Here is a 22,621-nt window from a genome sequence, read left to right as displayed (position 1 = left end):
CTCTCTCTCTCTCTCTCTCTCTCTCTCTCTCTCTCTCTCTCTCTCTCTCTCTCTCTCTCTCTCTCTCTCTCTCCAATCCCCCCTTACCTTCTGTCTTAGTATCAATTCTAAGACATAAGTGTGGTCAGGCAGTTGGAGTTAAGGGACTTGCCCAAAGTCACAAAGTCAAGAAATGTCTGAGGTCAAATTTGAATCCATGTCTTCCTGACTCAAGGCCTGACACTCTATCCACTGTGTTTTCTAGTTGCTCCCGTCCTATAAGTTTCTTGAGAGCAAGGTCTATGCTAGATCTTTTTTTGTACCCCATAGAGCCAAGCACAGGACTTGGAAATACCCCAATACTTTGATTCAGTGAGCATTATTAGGTGCCTGCTATGTATTTGGTGAGAAGATAGAGCAGGCCTTGAAGCCAATAAGACCCTTGATTCAAGTCCTGACTCTGATTGATATTGGCTGTGTGACCTTAGGTAAGTCACTTATATTTTCAGTGTTCTAGTACCTTAAAGAGAAAGTGCCAACCTACATTGGACAGATGTAGTTCCTGATGCCAATGAAATCCCAGGTCCAATTTCTATGCCTATCTTACTATGTGCCAGGTACTGGGCTGGGGATATAAAAACTAAAATACAATCCCTGCCCTCAAAAAAGCTGCACTGTGCTTAATACAAATGGATTGGACTGAATTGAATGGAATCACTAACATGAAACATTGGTAATCAGGATGGTGCCTGGCACAAAGTAGGGATTTGAGAAATGTCTACTGATTGACTGACAGGAAGGGCCCTTTCATATGCTAGAATGGGCCTTAGAAATAATTTACTCCAACCCCCTTAGTTTACAGATGAGGAAACTGAGGCCAAGAGGGATTAGTAGTCACTTTCCCAGGGTCACAGTGGTAGAGCCCTCCTGTGACCAGTCCTTTCTGCTGCCCGGTCTTTTGGGACAGCAACCTGACCAACTTATTCCCATGATGGTCCAGGAACTCTAGATTTTCAGGTGGAAGGGAATGTAGAGGCTACTCCTCAAAGCATGGATCTCCTCCTGCCATGCCCCTGATAAGAGACCACTTAGCCTCTTCTTGAAGAGCCAAGGATTCCTTCCTTCCCAAAGGGAGCACACTTTCACCTCTAAACATCTCTGATTGCTAGAAAATCTCCCTCCCAGTGATTTTCACCAATTGGTCTCAGGGATATAGCATATTCCTCTCTCAGTGGGCTTTGTTTTTCAAACCCTTATCTTCGGTCTTGGAATCAATACCGTGTATTGGCTCCAAGGCAGAAGAGTGGTAAGGGTGGGCAATGGGGGTCAAGTGACTTGCCCGGGGTCATACAGCTGGGAAGTGTCTGAGGCCAGATTTGAACCCAGGACCTCCCATCTCTAGGCCTGGCTCTCAATCCACTGAGCCACCCAGCTGCCCTCTATGTGGGTTTTGTTTTTTAAAAAAGAAACCAATGGTCAACTAAAGAAATATATCACTAATGGAGGAATTTCAGACACCAATAATGGGCTAGTTGAGGCATCACAATTAAAGGATCATCTAGTCTAATCCCCTGGTAGGAAGCTGAGGCTGGAAAAGTTTGGTTTTTTTTTTGGGGGGGGGGGAGTTGAGGGAATGGTGAGGAGCACTTAGCCAACACCTTATAGGCAAATGCCCGCTCTGTTCTAAGGCTCACTGTAGTATAAACACAGGCATACCTGTAGTGCCTAGACAGAGAGACAGAGCCCGGCACTCGGGTGGACAGACGGAAGGGGCCAGGGCGGGGGGAGGCGCACCTGTTACACACGATGGCAATGACAACCACGGCTATGAGGAAGACCAGCCCTGCCGCGGATGAGCCGATGATGAGAGGCAGCTTCTCCTGGATGCTTGTCTGGTACTCGGCTGGGGAAGGACATGGGATATGTCAGGAACAGTGGGGACGTGGTTGTATCAGCCCCTTCTCCCCAAATCCCTTCTTTCCTCTTTTTTTCCCCATTCTCAAGCAGTACTGGGAGCTCTTCCAGGACAACCCATCAATCAACAGTTCTTTGTTTCTCTGACCCTGACCCTGACCCTGACCCCAATGCCGGGTCGAGTGAGTTGTGCATCTTGGAGATGCCTTCTGTGGTGACAGACCACAGGAATCTCTTCCTTCTCTGAATTCTTACAGTATTAGGGAAATGATCGCCTAGTCTATCATTTCTTCTACGATGATGAGCTATCCTGTCTTTCCAACTAGACCAGAGTAAGACCTGTGAGGGTGGGTCAAAGTACCTCCAATTTATCCTGTATGGATCTTATTCATACATAATCATTTACAGGTTGTCTCCTCTGTTAGACTGGGAGCTCTGTGAGGGCAGAGACTATCACTCTTCTTTGCCTCGTACTTAGCACACTGTAGGTGCTTAATAAATGCTGGGCAACTTAACCTGATCTGTGTTCACTTGCCACAGTTAGTCCATTGCTGGGCACTTAAGAGATAGTCAGTAATGACTTGTTCCATCATGCGATTTTGGACTCACAGATTCTTAAGAGTTTGGAAGGGCCCATAGAGTGAAGAATGTCAGAGCTGGGAAAGTCCTTAAAATACAGAACAGCAGAGTTGGAAGGGCCCTTAGAACATAGACCATGAAAGTGGGAAGGGTTTGTAGAATACAGACTGTTAGAGCAGGAAGGGATGCTAGAACATAGGATATCAGAGCTTGGGGAAGACTTTAGAACACAGAATATTAGACCATACAATGTCAGACCTAGAAGGGTCCTTAGAATACCGAATGTCAGAGCTGGAAGGGATGTTAGAATACAGGATATCAGAGCTGGGGGAGAGTGACTTAGAACACAGTCTGCTAGAACACTGAATGTCAGAGCAGGAAGGGATGCAAGAACATAGGATATCCTATTTAGAACACAGAATGTTCACCCTCTGGCCTCTCCCCTCCCCACTCCCTGAGAAGGCAAGCAATCTGATATAGATTTTACATGTGTAATATGTGAAACATCTTCACAAATGTCATTTTGTGAAAGAGAATTTGAACAAACAAAAGTGAAGAAATAAAGTGAAATATAGGACATCTAAAAAAAAAGAACACAGAGTATTAGACTATATAATATATTAGACTATATAATGTCAGACCTAGAAGGGTCCTTAGAATATTGAATGTCAGAGCTGGAAGAGATGTTAGAATATAGGATGTCTGAGCTGGGGGAGAGTGACTTAGAACACAGTCTGCTAGAACACAGAATGTCAGAACAGGAAGGGATGAGTTTGAGGAGGGCTGTAGAACACAGAGATTTGGAACATATAATGTCAGGACTGAAGGGTCCTTAAAGCAGGAAGGGATGTTGGAAAGTAGATCAGAGCTTAGGGGGAGGAACCTTAGAACACAGATGGTTAGAACATAAAATGTCAGACTGGGAAGGGGCCTTAGGGATTATTTAGACTAGTCTACTCATTCTTACAGATGTGGAAATATGGTTTAGAAAATACAGTATTTTCCAAAGTGAGCTAACAGTAGAACTAGGAAAAGAGCCCAGGGTCCTTTGCCCTGCCTTATGGAAGCTTTGGGATGGTGAGGGGCTTATATGAAGAGATATAGTTATTGGACCCAGAGTCCAGGTCTTTTGAGTCTCTCTGATCTGTTATGTCTGAGAAATCTCTTTCCTCCTTTAGAATCACAGGGCCCAGACTCTTGGCAGTCCTGCCTGGTTCTCATCCACAGCTCAGAGCTCCAGGGAGCCTGAAATTCCCTGGGAAGGTTGCTGCCTGTTGCTCTCTTTCTTCCCATGTATTCAAGGTATTCTTTCCCAGGCCCTCTTTTCAGTTCTTCTGCCAAGTGAGGGCTCTGTCGTCTCACCTTCAGTCATCGTCTGGAAATACATTTTGCCACTGTAGCGCCCATAGCCCGCAACGGTGCGTGCTCGCACCTGGAAGACATAGATGGTGCCCGCTTTGAGGCCCTGCACGGTAACTGTGTTGGTGGGGCTTTTGACTGCAGTGGCATTGTACTCACTCAGGTCCTGCCAAGGAACAAAGACAACAGGCAGAGGTCATAACAAGGAAGATAACGAAGCCCCAAATCACCACCACCTTCACCACCACAACTGATATTTATAGAGCTCTCTAAGGTTGGCAAAGAGCTTTATACACTTTATCTCATTGAACCTCACACAACAACTCTGACGGGGGCAGGTCCCCAGTATTGTTATCCCAATTTTCAGATGAAGAAATCAAATTACCTGGATTTGGAGGCAGAGATAGTTTTGAAGCCCAGCTTTGCCACTTACTGCCTATACTGACCTTGGACTTAACTTCTCAGTCAATAAGCTTCCTCAGAGATAAAATAAAGGCTCTGGAGTCAATGACTTTAGAGATCTCTTCTAGCTCTAAATGAAGAATTCTACAGTCCTTTAATTGTACAAGGTCACATAGCTAGTAAGTCTCTCTTCCAGCACTGACATTCTGGGTTCTAAGATCTCTCCCAGCCCTGACATTCTCTGTTCTAAAGTCTCTCCCAGCTCTGACATTCTCTGTTCTAAAGTCTCTCCCAGCTCTGACATTCTGTGTTCTAAGGTTTCTCCTAGCTCTGACATTTTGGGTTCTGAGATTTCTCCCAGCTCTGATATTCTGTGTTCTAAGGACTCTCCCAGCTCTGACATTCTTGGTTCCAAGGTCTCTTCCAGCTCTGATATTCTGGGTTCTAGGAGCCCCCCAGTTCTGACATTCTGGGTTCTAAAGTCCACTGTAGGCCTGACATTCTATGTCTTATGGTCCTCTTAACTCTGATATATTATGTTCTAAGGCCTTTCTCAGGTCTGAAATTCTCTGTTCCAAGTTACAATAACCTAAATTATAAGGGGATATTAAAGCTAATAAAAGAGATAAGGTGCATTCAAAAAAGAGCTAGGCATTTAAAGAAACCAAAGAAATGGGTATAAATGAATATGCAGTAAGCCACAGATAACAGAATGTTCTGGTCTCAGTGTCAGAAGAACTTTCTCAGAGTCAAGCTATGGAAAGGACTGCTTTGTGATGGCTGGGATGTTGCTGCTTCTGCTTCTGCAAGATTTTCTCTACAGCAATTCTTGTGCAGAAGATAGTTCAGGCATAATTGACCCTATTCTATAGAGGGAGGTAACCTGAGGCTCAAAGAATGTTCACGGTCAAAGAGTTAGCAAGAATTAGAGCCAGAGCTTGACTCTGGGTTCTCTTGATTCCAGGTGCAATATTCTTTCTACTTTGAGACTCAAAGGGATTTAACCAGGGAAATGGGGTTTGGGTTCAATTATCACCTCCAGGCAGATGTCTCCTAAATCTCCAGCCCTCGTCTCTCCTCTGCTCCAGTGACTCATCACCGGAGGCCTGCTGGAAATCATCCGGATGTCCCATAGACATCTCAAATGCCACATGTCCAAAATGGAACTCATTATCTTCCCCCTCTAAACTTTATCCCTCCTAACTTCTCCATTTCAGTGAAGGGACCTGCCAAATGTCTTCTAAGGTTCCTTCCAAGCTCTGAATCTAAGAGTTTATATTTGCCTTTTCCAGTCACCCTTGTCTCTTCATTGTTCTTCCCTCACTCCCCTATAGTCAATCCCTTGCTAAGTCTTATTGATTCTACCTCCCTCCACTATACCTTCCCCTTCCTCTTTACCCTCTGATTCTTCCCTAATTCAGGCACTTAACCTCCTATCTCTGAACTTTTGTATAGGCTGTTCTCCCATGTCTCGCATGCACCTCCTTCCCCAAAGCATCATTCAAATTTCCACTAAGGGACCATTTCCTACTCAGAATCTTCCCTGATCCTCAGCTAAGTGTTCCCTGTTTCCTAAAATTACTTTGTATTTATTTATCCGTTTACATTTTGTCTTCCTCAGCTCAACTCAATCCAATTAGAATTTATTAAGCATCTACTATGTGGGAGAAGCTAGGTGGCTCAGTGGATAGAGAGCAAGGCTTGAAGATGGGAGATTGTGGGTTTAAATCTGGCCTCAGACATTTCTTAGCTGTGTGACCCTGGGCGAGTCACTTAACCCACTGCGCCTAGTCTTTGCAGTTTTTCTGGGATACTTAATATTGATTTTGATTTTAAGACAGAAGATAAAGAGTTTTTTTTTTTTTAAACAAGAACCTACTAAGTGCTAGGCAACGAGAATACAAAAAAGGAAAGGCCATCCCTTCTCTTAAAGAGTTCACAGTCTAACGAGGGAGAGAACATTCAAGCAAATGTAGGATAAATGGAAGATCGTCTCAGAGGGAAGAGGTTTGGGATGGAAAGGGATCGGGAAAGGCTTCTTGTAGAATGTTGAACTTTAGCTGATACTAGAAGGAAGTCAGAAGTGAGGAGTGTTCTAGGTAGGCATGGAAGTAAGCCATTCTAGAGAGTTCTAGGCAGGTAGTGTGTGTGTGTGTGTGTGTGTGTGTGTTTATGTTTATATATATTTATATGGCCAATGATATAGTATTTTCCCTCAGTAGAACATAAACTCCTTGAGGCCAGGAGCTGTTTCACTCTGGGTCCGCAGTGCCTTGCGCTTGACAAAAGCTTACTCGTTATTTAATTGAATTCAAGCCAATCCTCTCCTACTTAAAAAGACCTGGGCTGTAATGTGAAACATCAGCAGTAGGTGTCGCTGTCTAACACAGGATGTGGTCCATCAAGGCGATCCCTTATAGCTGCCTCAGATGCTACCAGGGTAATTGAACATAGTACTTGACCAGTTTAAAAAGTTTATAGCATCACAGGACTATAGATACAAACCTGGCAGGTGTGTGTGTGTGTGTGTGTGTGTGTGTGTGTGTGTGTGTATGTGTGTCTCAGATACCTTCTAGCTCAAACTTCACATTTTACAGAGTAGGAAACTGAGGCTCAGAGATGTTAGGTGTCTTGTTCAAAGTCACCCAAGTATAAAATGTCAGAGGTGGGATTTGAATCCAGGATATCTGACTCTATTGCTAAAACTCCTATGGACCCCTTCTCAGAATAACATTTGTTGCCTACAATTTGAAGGAAATGCTAGAGATGGGTAAAAATAAAGATGTCATTTCCCCCCCATCTAAGTTTATGGACCCCTGAAATCTATCAATGAGCCTCTTCCATGGATTCCTGGGTAACAGCTGCACTAGTGTTTGCTTAGAATTAGAGACCATAAATATTTTCTTTAGTTCTTTGGTGTTAAGTACAAAATCATTCAAGAAAGTCACCTTGCCCCAACCCAGCACTTCTTCTCCTTGAAAATGCTCTCAGATGCACCAGTGATATCACAGATTCTTTCTAGGGAAGGCCATACCCATGCCACAGGATGACTGAAAATTCAAACCGAGAATGCTGAGGCTCGAGAAGACGTAGAGGGACAAGCTAGATTTCTTTTTCTAAAGGGCTGTCGTGGCGAAGAAGCATTAGACAATGTGTTCTCTTTGGCCCCAGTGGCCAGAACTAGGGGCAATGAATGAATGAATGGGGCGAAATTATAGGGAGGCAGATTTTGGTTCTATGGAAGAATGAATGAATAAATGAACGACTGAAAAATTCCCAAGTCCATGCCAAGCACTGCCTTAGGTACTGTGGAAGAGAAACGCTCAAGTGAGACAGTCCCTGTCCTCAAGGATCTTATTTTCTAATGGGGGAAAGACAACCCACAGAGGGGAGCAGTGGCCAGGGAAGGTTGTTTTCATCTGGGCAAGGTGGAGCCCTTTCTAGAAGTAGCAATAGCGTTCATTTAAAGACTGATCCTAGAGCCAGAAAAGGAAGGGAGTGGTGGTAAACGGTGGGGTCTTTCTCATTGGAAGTTTTCAAGCAGAGGCCCCAGAGTCAGTCAGGGATATTGTAGAGGGAACTAAAGGGTGAACTGGAAGTTCTTCCCATTTCGTAGATTGTGAGATTATGAAGAAGGCAGGCAGACAGCCAGCTGAACTGGGAGAATGGTATTCTAGGACTGCAGCTGTCTCATTGGACTGTGGCCATTCACCAAAGCCACCCTACTCTAATTTTTTTGTGATTTTCTTGAGGGTGTGTGTATGTGTGTTTCTGGGGATTAGTTTGGAGATAACTAGAAAACAAAGTCTGAGCCCTAGATGAAAAGAATTTAAGTGAATTTCACTGGTATAAGGAGCCTGTCTACGTAGGACCAGAACTCACTAGTCACAGACTCCTAATTAGACTCTTTTTAATAACCTGCTATGTGATTGAGGGCAAATTACTTCACCTTTCTGGATCCTTGCTTCCTTTTTTTCCCCCCCAAGATCCGATCCATTTTTACAGAAAAGGATGATAATGAACTGTGAGGTCCTTTTAAACTTCTACCTTCTAGGTTCTAAGGTTTCCCTCAGTACCTACATTCTATATTTTATCATTCCAGAATGTAAGGCTCTCTTAAGTTTTGACATTCCATGTTCTAGGGTCCCTCACAGATCTGATATTTTATGTTCTAAGGTTCTTTTCAGCTCTGACATTCTGCATACTAAGGCTCCCCTTTCCCACAATTTTGATATTCTATCTTCTAAGGTCCCTCCTAATTTTGACATTCCATGTTCCAAAGTCCCTTCAAGCTTTGTCATTGTATGTCCTAAGGTTTCGTCCAGCTTTGACATTCTATGTTCTAAGGCCTCTTTCAGTTCTGACATTCTGTGATCCAAGGGCTTCCCTGGTTCCGACATTCCATGTTCTAAGGTTCCTCTTAGCTTTGACATTCCATGTTCCAAGGTCCCCTCACCCTTTGTCTTTGAATTTCCTGAGGTCTCTTCTGGCTTTGGCATTCTATGTTCTAAGGCTCCTCACAGTTCTGACATTCTGTGTTCCAAGACTTCTCTCTCCCAGCTTTGACATTCTTTCAAGACTCTCAGCTCAGTGTTCTAAGGTTCTTCATGTTCTACCACTCTATATTTTAATGTCCCTTTCAGATTTATATCCCTTGTTCTAAGACTTCTTTCAGCTCAGTAACTTCCCTACCACACAAATTTCTGGAGGATCAAATAAGAAAGTTGTATATTTGGGCTCTCTGAAGCCAATTTTTACAGCTCTGCCTTGGGGGCACCTCTGGTATTCGGGTTCACTATTATTTCCCTCTTGTCATATTTAATGTTTCTCTGTTTGTCTTGTCTTGTTCCCCAAACCAGGCTCCAATCTTTCTCACGACAAGGACTCTAAACTTGCACTTTTGGTGTGTCCCCCTCAGTTCTCACTAGGCTACTCTACATGGCACATAGTAGGTACTTAGGATATTTGCTGAAGGAGTGGAATGAATGGGTGAGAGATTATTTCCACCCCACAGAGAATAAACTGCTGTCAGAGCAACCTGAGCTGGAGGGAGACTCTCCTCTGAAAAGCACCCACCATAGGAAGGTGTCATTCAGGGGTGCTTTGCAGTTTACAAAGCTCTTTTCTCAGAATAGTCCTGTGAGGTAGATTAGATAATGCAGGTAATACTATTCCCCTGATTTTACAAGGAAGGGAAGAAAAGAAAGATCAGAGAGGGGAGGAGAATTGTAGCAGATCTGGAACTGAACCCCCAGGCTTCTCTAAGTCCAGTGTCCTTTTAATAATTCCAGGCTCCTTTTAAACCTAGATTCAATACAGGTTTTCTAGGTATCCTAGAATGGGAGCTGCCCCTATCTAGCACTGACTTAAGGCAGCTGGACTGGCCTCCCTCGGTTTCACAGTCCTGAGAACTCTGGGAGATACAGTAGGTTCTGGACTGAGGCCAGTTATAATCAGTTGGATCTGTGGTTGAGATAAGAGACCACGTGGCTTAGTGGAAACTGCACTGGATTTGTGGCCTGGAATATACCTGAGTTTGTGTCCTTGCTTTCCTAATTTGTGACTTTGGCTAAGGGACTTTTTACCTTCATGGATTTCAGTTTCTTAATTTGTAAAATGGAGACAACATTCTTTTTCCACGTGCTAATGTTCTCCCAGAGATGCTGCAAGATTGACCACAGATCATGGAATTCTATGACTTTCAATTCAATGAGGTTGAATTCAGTTTCATCAAACACACATTTACTTTCTTAGATTAAAAAAATCCCTGCCCTTGATCTCAAAGAACTACTTCTTGGGAGGTAAATACACACTCAACTAAGAGAACACCAAGTATTTACAAAGTAAATAGAAGTTATAGTAAGGAGGTAAGAGTAGGAATAACCTACAGAGCCAGGAGAAGGCTTGAGTAAAAGGCATCTGAGCTGTGCTTTCAGTCCACAGTTAGCCAATAAATATTTAGTGCCTCCTAGGCATCAGGCACTGTGCAGGACACAAAGAAATGTTAGTGACAATCCCTGCCCTCGAGGAGCTCATAGTCTAATAAGGGAGACAGCTACAAAAGAGCTTTGTATGAGCAAGATATAGAACAGATAAACTGGAGACAACAATCAAGAGAGAAGGCACTAGGATTCAGGAGTGGAAGGAACGTTGGCATTTAGCGATCAATATGTGAGGGGCAGTTAGGTGGTTCAGTGGATAGAGAGCCAGAAATGAAGATAGAAGGTCCTGGGTTCAAGTCCAGTCTCAGACACTTTCTAGCTGTGTGACCCTGGATAAGTCATTTAACCTCAATTTTCTAGCCCTTACTGCCCTTTTGCCTTGGAACCAATACTTAGTATTGATTCTAAGTCAAGAAGCTAAGAGTTAATAAAAAAAAAAAAAGAAAAGAGAAAGAAACAACACTGAAGATTGTCTAAAGAGAAATGAGATGGAACAAATGAATCAGAAAAAAAAAGCACCATTAAATGTTTTTATACCATAGCAGTAATCCTGTTATATGCTGGGTATAGAAATACAAGAGACAACCCCATCTGTCAAGATGCTTAGTTTGTCATGGAGGGAGATGATATATATCACGAGGGGGTGGTCAAGGAAAGGTGTTTGGGTCTGGAGCATTGCAGGGAAAGTGACTGGAGCCAAAGGGCGGCTGGCAGATTTATCCTTTCCTGAAGCAGTGGCAGTGTGGCGATGATAGGAAGCTGGCTAGGGCTTATGACTGGTGTGGGTGAAGAAAGTGTAAAAGACATCCTTGAAAACATCCAGGCAAGGAGCTGTGTGCCACTGGGAGGGAAGAACAGTCCAAGTGTTGCCCTGGTATCCTTGAAAGATTTTTTTAAACTTGAGGATGGCTTCTAGTCTATTCTCTTTAAATGATGGATGGATGGATGGGCACAGAGAAGAATGGCACAGAATGAGCAGGAAGGAGGCTGCTGCTATCTACCCTAGAGGAGGAAAGACCCATGCTGATGAGATCATGGAATCAGTGAAGCAATGAATTAAGAACCTACCCCTACAGAGTTCTTGGGGGGAAAGTGATACATAAATTGGAAAAGCATTATAGAAATGATAATAATGAAGATGATGGTATTTCCTCAAGGTCATTTGGATTTGGAGTCAGGAGACCTGGGTTCAAATGCTGCCACTGCTATTTACCACCTGTTTAACCTTGGGAAAGTCCTTAAACCTTTCTGGGCTAAATATATACACATATATTCATATATGTATATATTTCTTAACTCTATAAAATGAGGACATCACGAGATCAAAAATTTGGAACTGGAAGGGGACTTAGAGGCCAACAAGTCCAACTCTACTTGGTGGAATCCCTTACTTCCCTTAAGACTTGGTTCAAATACCACCTTTTCCATGATATTTTTTTCTTATCCCATATGGCATCAACCCTATGTGAGCTTGGATTTATTTTGCATATGCTTCTATGTTATCTTCCTCTGATAGAATGGAAACTCCTTGAGGGCAAGGGCTGTTTCATTTTTGTTTCTGTACTCTTGGCACCTCGCACAGGGCCTGATTCATGATACATGCTTATATGTTTGTTGATTTTGACTGATTGCCCAAGGTGTCACAGCGATAAGTGCTAGGATTTGAACTCAGACCCTGGTTGGACTTGATAATCTCAAGTCTCTTCTAGCTCTATATTTATAAGTATATGTAAAATGATATATAACATATAATATGAATATTATAAGTAATATGGTAATGTGATATATTATAAATACTATAAGTAATATGATATATAAACTATAATAACAATCTAATATGCATGATATATAATTATAAATGTAAACTATTCTAGAACATAGTATATAATATGCAATGATAGGAGACAGCTAGGTGACTGTGGATTTCTAGGAGAGCTGTGGAGAGCCAGGCCTAGAGATGGGAGGTCCTGGGTTCAAATCCACTTCAGACACTTCTTAGTTGTGTGACTCTGGGCAAGTCACTTAGTCACTTAATTCCCACCGCCTAGCCCTTACTGCTCTTCTGCCTTGGAACCAATGTACAGTTATTGATTCTAAAATAGAAGATAAATATTTTTGTTTTCCAAAATAGACAATATATTATAAAATAATTTGCCACTGACCCAGTTTCCTTAGCTTCTTCAGAACCAAGAGTGAGGGAGAATTGGTTTGTGACTGCCAGCGGCAGCCTTTGAACTGTGAGCCAATGGACATGGGTTGGCTTTGGGAATGCATCGAGGTCTGTGCTCTGTGGGCCTCCTGGCACCGGGCAGGAGTGCTTCTGTTTGAGGGCACTCAGAGGCTGCTAGAATCCCAGCTGACTAGGGGCGAGGCAATAAATGAGACCCTTTTCCCATAAAAATCCTTTTTAAAAAGGGAAATAAGTAGTTGCCCAGGGATTACGGGCCAGCTAATCTAACACGTCTCTATCTGGAAGGGGCTGGGGCAAGTCATTAAAAGAAAATAATCAATTGGTAAAAGCACCAGGAGGATAAGTAGGTGTTAAGTAACAGCCAGCAAGAGTTTGTCAAAAATAAATCACCTTGGAGCAGCCCCAACTCCTTTGACACAGTTGAGGACCCTTGGGGAAAAGGGGGAAGAAGGAGGTCGCAGCTACAGCAGACGGCCTCCACCGAGGCTCTTGCCATGATTTGATGTGACAGATTCTATGGCCAATGAGAAAACACTGATGTATCTCAGTCTGGACCTTATGACTGATGCCAGGTGCTAGAATCAGAATGTCAGGCTCCCACAACCCAGAAAAACCCATGAAAATAAGGCAGGACTCCCAAAGCCTAGTCGTAAGTGCTGATCGCTTATTATTAGCATCCTCTTTTTATGTATCTTAGCCTCCTCCCGCTCCATGAGCACAGGGACGGTGCCTTGTCCAAGCTTCTCATTAGGAAAGAATCTCCTTCATTAGCTAGGAAGGTCCTCTTCAATTCATATGTCCAAATGGATAATAATAGATAACATTTATACATGCTTTAGGGCTGGGAAAAATGCTTTACATCTCTTGAATTGGGATAGCCACTTTAGATCCCTCTAGTTCAGGCCTTGTCACTTCTTGCCTGGCCCACTGTAATGCCTGCCTAATTAACCACCTGCCCTCCAGTCTCTCTAGGTCTCCAATCTATCCTCCACCCAAGTGCCAATGTGACTTTCCCAAAGGGCAGACCATATTTGGAAGCAGTTAGATAGCTCCATCAGGAAGACTCAACTTCCTGAGTTCAAATCTTGCCTCGGGCACTTACTAGTTATGGCATCCTGACCTTGTTTGCCTCAGTTTTCTCATATGTAAAAGAAGCTGGAGAAGGAAATGGCAAACCACTCCAGGATCTTTGCCAAGAAAACCCCAAATGGGGTCCCAAAGAGCCAGATGAGATTGAAAATAACAGAACTGAACTCGGTAAGCTTCAGTGATTCTCTATTGACTTTAGGATCAACTCTGAAACTCCTGTTTGGCTCTCTCCGACCAGCCCCTTCCCACCTTTTCAGTCTTGCAGTCATCGTTACCCTTTATGTGCTCTATATTCCAGTTGTTCTGGCCTTCTTGCAATTACTTCACATGATGCAGCATTTCCTGGAAGAACCGGCTATTCCTCCCCCCCTGGAAAATACTCTCCTTCCTCATCTCTACTTCTCAGAATCTCTGGCTTATTGCAAGATCCAGCTCAAAAATGACCTCCGCAGTTGCTAGTTGTGTGCACGCATGCGTGCATGCGTGTATATGTGTACACACACAATACATCCATTTATGCACAGGTTGCCCCCTCCATTAGATGTAAAGAAAGAATTTGGGCAGGAATTGAGGTCAAGATCAACTAGCCTATAGCGTGCAAGCCATGCTCTTCCCTTTTGTGACAATCGGGACAACGCTGGCTCTTCCCCAATCCTTTGTTAGCGTTTCCATTCTCCCTGATCTTTCCAACATCATTGACTGAGTTTCAGCCATCACACATGCTAGTCCTTTCACTACTAAGGATGTAGTTCATCTGGACCTTGATGAGTTGAAGTAACCAGGCCCATCTTGGCTTTCAGCTCCCTGTTGGCCATTTTTGTTCTGTCCTTTTTCAGTCCAAAGATCATTTCCTTGGCAGAGAAGACAAGCAAAGTAGGAGCTGAGCAGCACTGCCTTCTCTCTGTTGTTAGTTATTATTGCCCCATCCACCCAGATCAGGGATTCTATCCCCTTTTTGATATTTTTTTTCTCCATGTAGTTTTTTTTTTATAAATCCCTTTTTGTTGTGGCTAGCTTTTTTCTCTAGCCTCAGCTCATTCTGAGTGTTAGCACTCTTGACACCCTCCTTAGAGGACCGTGCCAAGCTCTTGTATTCATCTTCCTTTATCTGCTCTTGCTTCTAACTTCTCTACATGTCTTTTCAAAATCTAAGTTGGTTCGTGAGTTCCCTGTGTATGCACATTGATCTCTTTAGAAAACGACTCTTTTTCTTTCCCATCAGAAAGGGTTCTCTTTATGTCTTCAGAATATCTTGAATTGATGAATTCCTATCCCTCCTGGGCTGTTTTTCCATGTTGAATTTTAGTTCATTTCTCTCTAGCAAGCCTTTCAATGAAGTTTTGAATTCTCTCCCCAAATCTAGGGTACATGTCAGACTAATCTCTGCCTTCTGTTCTTTTTCCATAGGAATAGATGATCACTGATTTAGAATTGGAAGGTCATTTGATCACTGATTTAGAATTGGAGGGCTATTTGATCCTAGATTTAGAATTGGAGGGTCGTTTGATTATAGATTTAGAATTGGAGGTCATTTGATCCTAGATTTAGAATTGGAGGGTCATTTGATCCTAGATTTAGAATTGGAGGGTTATTTGATTATAGATTTAGAAATGGAGGGTCATTTGATCCTAGATTTAGAATAGGAGGGTCATTTGATTATAGATTTAGAATTGGAGAGTCATTTGATTATAGATTTAGAATTGGAGGGCCATTTGATTATAGATTTAGAATTGGAGGGTCATTTGATTATAGATTAAGAATTGGAGGGTCATTTGATTATAGATTAAGAATTGGAGGGTCATTTGATCATAGATTTAGAATTAGGAAGATGATTGGATCATAGATTTAGAATTGGAGGGTCACATGGACATACATTTTGAGGTGGAAGGGACTTCAAAAGATGATCTTGACTAACTCCCTTATTTTGCAAAGGAGAACTGAGTCCCAGAAAGTTTAAACACTTGCCCAAGTCATGCCAGCACAAAGTTTTAGAGGAGGGATTTGAACTCAGGGTTTCTGGGTCTAGAGGGGTTATTCTTTCCACTGTCCCAAGCTGCCCTGTCACAAATTCTAGGCTAGAGCGATCACTTCTTTTTGCAGTTCTCATCATTTCCATCCCAGCAACCAGGTCTCCCTTATTTGTGAGGATCAGGTCTGAAATAGAGTCCCTCCCTTGTTGGTTCTAATACTTTTGTAGGGAAGAACTTGTCATTAAGGCAAGTCATGAAGTTCTGAGCTGTTTTGCTTTGGCCAGAGTGAACTTGAGCAGATGGCTGGAAAACTATTTGAAGGCCTGGTGACAGACTGCATGGCTGTAACTCTGGAGAGGTTTGTCACCCGGCTGGCTTCGGAGCGAAGACTTTTTTGGCCAAAGCCATTCTGGAAGGCTAACTGCTAAGTTGGGGAAAAGTGAGGACTTGTCTCGCTGGTGGGAGTCCCCTCGCTGACAGAACCACTGATCTCTGAAACACAGGCAGCTCGAGTGGGAGAGAAACAGGTGCTTCCCTCAGGGTCAGTGGTGGCAGCTGCTGTCTTCCTGCTCCCACAGACCAACTGCCCTCCCTCTCTGATTGACATTCGACAGGAAGCAGGGACCCAGCAGGGTTGAGCCAGGCCAGTCTAAGGCTTGGGAAGGAACATGGGATCATATGTGTAGAGCCAGAAGGGACTTTAGGGGCTATCTAGTCCAACCCTTCATTTGACATAAAAACTAGGGCCTGAAGAGGTTAAATGACTTGCCCAGGATCACACGGATCTCAAGGAGCATGAGTAAAACAGAAAATGGGAGAGGAGGGAAGGGGATGGGTGGGAGACAAGGGAGAAAAAAGAGGAAACTGGAAAAGGAAGAAAGCTCTGACACTGGTCAACTGGACATAGTAAGCACTTAATGCTTGTTAACTAATTGATCACAGCATAGACCATAGTTTGGCATCATATATGCAGACTGGATGGTACACTGGATAGAACAGTGGGTCTAGAGTTGAGGAGTCATGAGTTCAAATCTAGCCTTGGATGATTACTAGCTGTGTGACCTTGGGCAAGTCCCTTAAACTGGTGGGCCTCAGTTTCCTCATCTGTAAAATGAGATAACAATAGCATTTGTTTCTCAGGGTGGTTTTAAGTAACAAATGAAATAATATTTGTAAAATATTTATTTAGTAGAATGTCTAACATATAGTATGTGATATCACACACACACACACACACACACACACACACACACACACACACACACACACACACANGTGATATCACACACACACACACACACACACACACACACACACACACACACACACACATATTCCCTTCCTTTCTTCCTACTACAGATCTAATCCCAAGGCATGGAGAGAAAGAAGAGTATTTGAATAAGGAGGTTGTAGAGCCTTTGCCTTGCCATACAGACATACCATAGAGGACCTTCCCCTGCTCTGCTTGAGGAGGGTAGCTGATAAGAGGGAGAAGTCTTTCTGCTCCAACTTTGGGATGGGGGTAGGAGATAACCTTTTTCTCCCCATATTTTCATCCTTATATGAGGATAATTTCAGTCCCTTCCCTTTGGATCCCCCTCCACTTTTTTTTTTTAAACTTCACCTTCCATCTCAGAATCAATGCTAAGGATCGGTTCTAAGGCAGAAGAGTAGTAAGGACTAGGCAATGGGGGTCAAGTGACTTGCCCAGGGTCACACCTAGCTGAGAAGTGTCTGAGGCCAGATTTGAACCCAGGATGCCCATTTCTAGGCCTAGCTCTCTATCCACTGAATCATCCAGTTGCCCCCTCCCTCTTGGACTCTTAGGAGTTGGAAGGATCCTTAGTGACTGTCTAGCTCCACATCAAAGTTCTCACCTGAAGAGGAGAAAAATTGAGGGCTAAGAAGAGTCAAGAGATTTGCCCAAAGTCATTCGGTTTGTGGTTGAGCTAGAGCTGGGCCTAGAAAACCCAGGTCTCCTGGCTTCCAGACTGGTGCTCTTTGCCCTATATCAAACAACTCTAGGCCATTGGGTTATAACAAAAAGACCTAAAGAAGAGATTAGGCAACCTTCATGGTTCATTCAGCCAGAAAGAGGCCAATGTCACAGCTGACTGAAGGAACAATGTTAGGGCTGCAAGTGTCCATGAGAACAGAAAGTGCTAGAACTTGATGGGACCTTAGAACTTCCTTACTTCTATTGGGAACATCATCATAATTCCAGGTACTCAATCTGTGGCAGAGCCTTCAATTATGATGAATGACCCAGACATCTGCCCAAAGCAGAGTAGCCAATAATTTCTTGCTTTGCATTAATTATAATTTCCTCCAAGAAGTGGAGGGACCCGCTGGGAGAAATTCTCTTCTGTATTTGAGTCTCACCAATAAGGAGGTACTGATTGTTAGCCCAGAAAGGATGGGGACCTTGGAGGGAAGTGACCGTTTATCTCGGAATGCCCAGAACAAAGAATAGGACGATTGAAAGGGGCTTTAGAACTTGGAATATTAGAACACAGCCTGTTAGAGCTTGAAGGGACCTTAAAAATCACCATCCTTGGTGGGACCAATTTTTAACTTTCATTTCTCTTGTGTACATAGATTTATGTGCATGTTATCTCTCCCATTAAAATGTAAACTCCTTGGGACAGCGAGATGGCTTAGTGCAGTGATGGGAAAACTACGGCCCACGGGCCAGATGCAGCCCCCTGAAATGTTCTATCCTTCCACTTGACATTATTCCTAATCTGACGAATACAGTGAGGAGGATACAATACAATGAAACTTGGAAAGAGTTGCCTTAGAAACAGACTGACAGATGAGCATTTCTTTTCCTTTGGCCCCCTCTTTAAAAAGTTTGCCCATCACTGGCTTAGTGGATAGAAAGCCAGACCTGGAGATGGGAGGTCCTAGGTTCAAATCTGTCTTTAGACACTTTGAAGTGACCCTTGGCAAGTAATTTAACCTCACTTGCCTAGCCCTTACTGCTCTTCTGCCTTGGAACTGATAATTGTATTGATTCTAGGACCAAAGGTAAGGTTTAAAAAAAAAAAAGTATATAAGCTCCTTGAGGGCAGGGCTTTTTCTTTATATTTCCAGGCCTTACTGGCATTCAGCAAGTGTTTAATTAATGCTTCTTTATTGCTTAACAATGCCCTAGACCAGTGGTTCCCAAACTTTTTTGGCCAACCCACCCTTTCCAGAAAAAATATTACTTAGCCCCATGGAAATTAATTTTTAAAAAATTTCAATAGCAATTAATAGGAAAGATAAATGCACCTGTGGCCATCACCGCTCTCCCTGGATTGCTGCAGCACCCACCAGGGGGCGATGGCACCCACTTTGGGAATCACTGCCCTAGACTAAAGCTAGGCAGCACACTAAAGGCTCAAACCCATTGTATTGAATATCTCTGTTTCTGGAATGCAGTTTTGTAGTGGTGTGGAGGATGGATTGGAAAGGGGCAGACAGGCAGACCAATTAGAAGGAAATAATAACAGTTCAGATGAGAGGTGGCTGATCCATAGCCATTAATTAAGCACCTCCTTATACTGGGTGCACAAAACCAAAGAGCAAGTTTTTGTGATCAAGGAATTTACTTGATATTAGGAGACATCAAAATATATGTAGATATACATATACACAGTAGTTTTTTTTTCTTTTTCTATGTAAGGGTTACTTAAAGCTGGAGGGATTGGCAAAGGACTCAAAGAAAGTGGCAATTGAGCTAACCTTTGAGGGATGCTGAGGTTTCTAAGAGTCAGAGACGATGGGGGAGTTCATTCTAGGATGGGTGGCAGCCATGGGATGCTGTGTTGGGAAAGAAGAATCATAAGAGGACCAACCTAACTGGTCTTTTGTGTGTACACGAGAGGAAGTTGTGAATAATAAGGCTAGAAAGATATGTTGGAGTCAAGTTATGAAATTACAAAGTTCTGACTTTAGACACTAAACAGAAGTGATTGAATTTTTTCTAGAGGTGTTTTGGAACCATCACTGGGCTTTATTCAGAGAAGAGCGGCATCGTCAGACCTAAAGTGTTGGGAAAATCATTTGGGTAGCTGGGTGGATGATGGACTAGGGGCTGGAGATGGTCCAATTAGGAGATTATTGCAATAATTAAGGTGAGAGATGATGAAAGCTCAGAGTAGAGTTGCAACTATGGAAATGGAGAGATGCAAGAGAAGTTGTAGAAGGTCAAATTATCAAAAGAAAAATGAACAAATTATGTGGAGTGAGAATGACACTAACTTTGTGAACCTTTGGTAAACCGATGGTGGTATCTTAGACAGAAATAGGGAAATGAGGAGAGCCTGGAGTAGGGTGGCGGTTGTTTGAGTGGATAGAAGGGAATGGATGCGAGAGATGAGCACAACTGACAAGATTGGCTCTGGAGGTTGAGTGAAAGGGAACCCTCGAGAATTCCAAGGTCATGAACCTGGGGGATTAGAAGGATGGTGGCTCTTTTGACAGACAGAAGGAAGTTTGGAGGAAGAATGGCTTTTGGTGGAAACAAACCTGAATTCCTTTTTGAACATGGTAAGTTTGGGTTGCTATGGAACACTGAATTGTAAATGTCCAATAAGCAATTGGTATGTAGACCTGGGGGTTGGGGAGAGACTAGGATACTAAAGGTCTAGGAATCAATGCTCTGAAGACCTGAAAGTATTATTAAAATGGAGGTATAATAATACTACCTCATGTCGCTTCTGTGATCTGTACCCCTTTCCTATGTCCCTCTGATAAAATAAAACACAAAACACAAGATAAATCCAGAAAGGCTATTAAAAGAGAATCTCTTTTCCACTCAGGACAGAGCTGATCTGCAGACCAGCATAGCCAACTCAGCCTGTCTGTCTCAATCACAGGGTATCTTCTGGAGGGTCAAGGAAACAGCTCAGATGCCTGAAGAATGTAGGTTAAGGCCCACTTTGCAGTTCACACCTCCATCAGCCTCAAGTATTGGAAAAAATAGGTCACAGGCAGGGTTGGGAAGGGATTCATCATTTCCTCTCCCATCTTCAGGGACAAACACTCTCCATTCATTTAATCATAAAGCTTTTAATTAGTTTTTTTTTTTAATTTATAGTTGCTAAGCTATAGCAACTATAGCCAGAGGGACTGGATGGTAGGAATGGGAAATGGGAAACTCTAAGTCCTGCTGTGCACTGGGCTTTCTGACTTAAGGGAGCATCTGGTCTTGTCTCCTTCCAGCTGACTCTCCCCCAGGGGTTCCCTTCAACAACCAGTGAGGGACAGGCTGGGGGCGGAGGTGGCGGTGGGGAGGTAACTTGCTCTGTTCCTTCTCCTCCTTCTTTCCTGGGGTTCAGGGCAGATATTCCATTGACCAATGTCACTCCCAGACAACCTTTCTGCCTTTCGTGGGCTGTTTACAATTGTGGATATAACAACAATCTGATCGAGACTCATGAATCTCTAGATGTTAGAAGTGGAAGAGAACTCAGAACACAGAATCACACTAGATCACAGAACCTCATGGTTAGATGAGACCTCGGAAGGCATCTGACTCTTCACTAATTTGGAATCCTACCTATGCTGTCTCTATCAAGTGGCTTCTCTTGGAGGTCTCCAGTGGTAGGGCACCATCACCTCCAAAGATAGCCCATTTCCCTTTTAGAAAAATGTCCTAATTTTCATGGAGTTTTCCCTTACTTTGGTCCTACTTCTGCCTTCTGGGGGCCAAGCAGAACAAGGTTAATCTCTTTTTACTTGGCATGTCTTCAGATACTTGAAGACATTGATGATGTTTGTCTTAAATCTTCAACTTTCCAGCCCATCTTCCTTCAACACATCCAGGTCCAGGATGGGCTGCTTTAATATTGGTTTATTAGATTTTTCCCAGCATCCCAACCTACCAAGCACATTTGGGACCTAGACCATGCCATTCAATTGAGTTAGTGATCCTGCCCTTCTTTGTGTCACTTGCAAATCTGATGAGGAACTTATCTTCACCTTGATCTGAGTCACTGGTTCTCAAATCTTCTGGTCTTAGGACCCTTTTATATTTTTGTTTAAAAAAAAATTTTCCCCCCTAAAATAATTAATTAAATAAAATTAATTTTGACCAAAAAATTGTTTTAAAAAATCCCTTCCCCCTCTGTCTTAGTATCAATTTTAAGTCACAAGAGTGGCAAAGACTAGGCAATCAGGGTTAAGTGATTGCTCAGAGTCAAACAGCTAGGAAGTGTCTAAGGCTAGATTTGAACCCAGGACCTCCATCCTCCAGCTCTGGTGCACTATCCACTGTGCTACCTAGCTGTGGATCCTTTTGTATTCTTAAAAACTATTAAGGACCTTCTCCACAAACAGTTTTTGTTAATGGGGTTTGTATCTATTGATATTTTACTGTATTAGAAATGGAAATATCTTAGTATTATTAGGAAAATAGTTTTGACCTTGTAGATTTCCCACCCCCTCCCCAAGGGTCTTGGGGACTGCCACGAGCCCCCAGACTAGTCTCCGAGAATTGTTGATCCAAGTCATCTCCAAGGCAGCCCTTTAGCCCCTACTTTCTCAGCAGCCACAGCTCCTGGGAGAGAAAGTCCTTATCATCTAAGCCCTTGACATTCTCAAATGGGTCAACATCAGGCGAGGAGCTGGTTTTATCAGTGGAAATGACCTAAAGAAGAACTCCTTTGCCGCAGTTCTCTAAGGACCATGGTGCACTTCCATCGGAATTGTAGCTGAAATTTCCTCTACAGATGGCCTCCTCCTATTAGAATGTGAGCTCCCTGAGAGCTGCCACTGTCCATTTTTCTATTTGTATATCTCTAGTACTTAGGACAGTGCATGGAACATAGGAAATAGTTCAATTATTTAAAAAAACAAACAACTTTACTTGGGGACAGCTAGGTGGCATGGTGGATAGAGCGCGAGGCCAGGAATCTGGAGGATCTGGGCTCAAATCTGGCCTCAGATTCTTCCTAGCTGTGTGACCCTGGGCAAATGACTTAACTCCTGGATTGAATCTGATCGTAGACACTTCCTAGCTGGGCAAGTCACTTTACCCCATTTGCCTAACCCATGGCTTTCTGATTAAGAGTTGTTATTAAGGAAGGAAGGTTTAAAAAAATAAAAATAAAAACTTTGCTTATTCCATCCTTCTTTGGTAAAAATATTGACTGAAACAATGACCTCTGGAGCTGTCCCCAACCATGAAGACAGGGAATGAGGGGATG

At 43.1% G+C, this 22,621-nt stretch overlaps 1 protein-coding gene across 1 annotated transcript in view; it reads right to left on the bottom strand.

Annotated features, from left to right (window-relative positions):
• The window catches only part of EPHB2 (EPH receptor B2), a 218,888-nt gene that overhangs the window by 22,214 nt on the left and 174,053 nt on the right, over positions 1 to 22,621 (bottom strand). The window contains exons 6-8 of the mRNA XM_044671322.1: positions 3,835 to 3,997; positions 1,936 to 1,960; positions 1,774 to 1,866 (exon numbers count right to left, since the gene is read on the bottom strand). Coding sequence (XP_044527257.1) covers positions 1,774 to 1,866; positions 1,936 to 1,960; positions 3,835 to 3,997 — 281 coding nt within the window. The remainder of the gene's footprint in view (positions 1 to 1,773; positions 1,867 to 1,935; positions 1,961 to 3,834; positions 3,998 to 22,621) is intronic.

The sequence above is a fragment of the Gracilinanus agilis genome, chromosome 3 (genome assembly GCF_016433145.1).
Source record: "Gracilinanus agilis isolate LMUSP501 chromosome 3, AgileGrace, whole genome shotgun sequence".
Taxonomy (NCBI): Eukaryota; Metazoa; Chordata; class Mammalia; order Didelphimorphia; family Didelphidae; genus Gracilinanus; species Gracilinanus agilis.
Note: the sequence above shows the minus strand (reverse complement) of the source record. Positions and strands in the feature narration are given on the sequence as shown.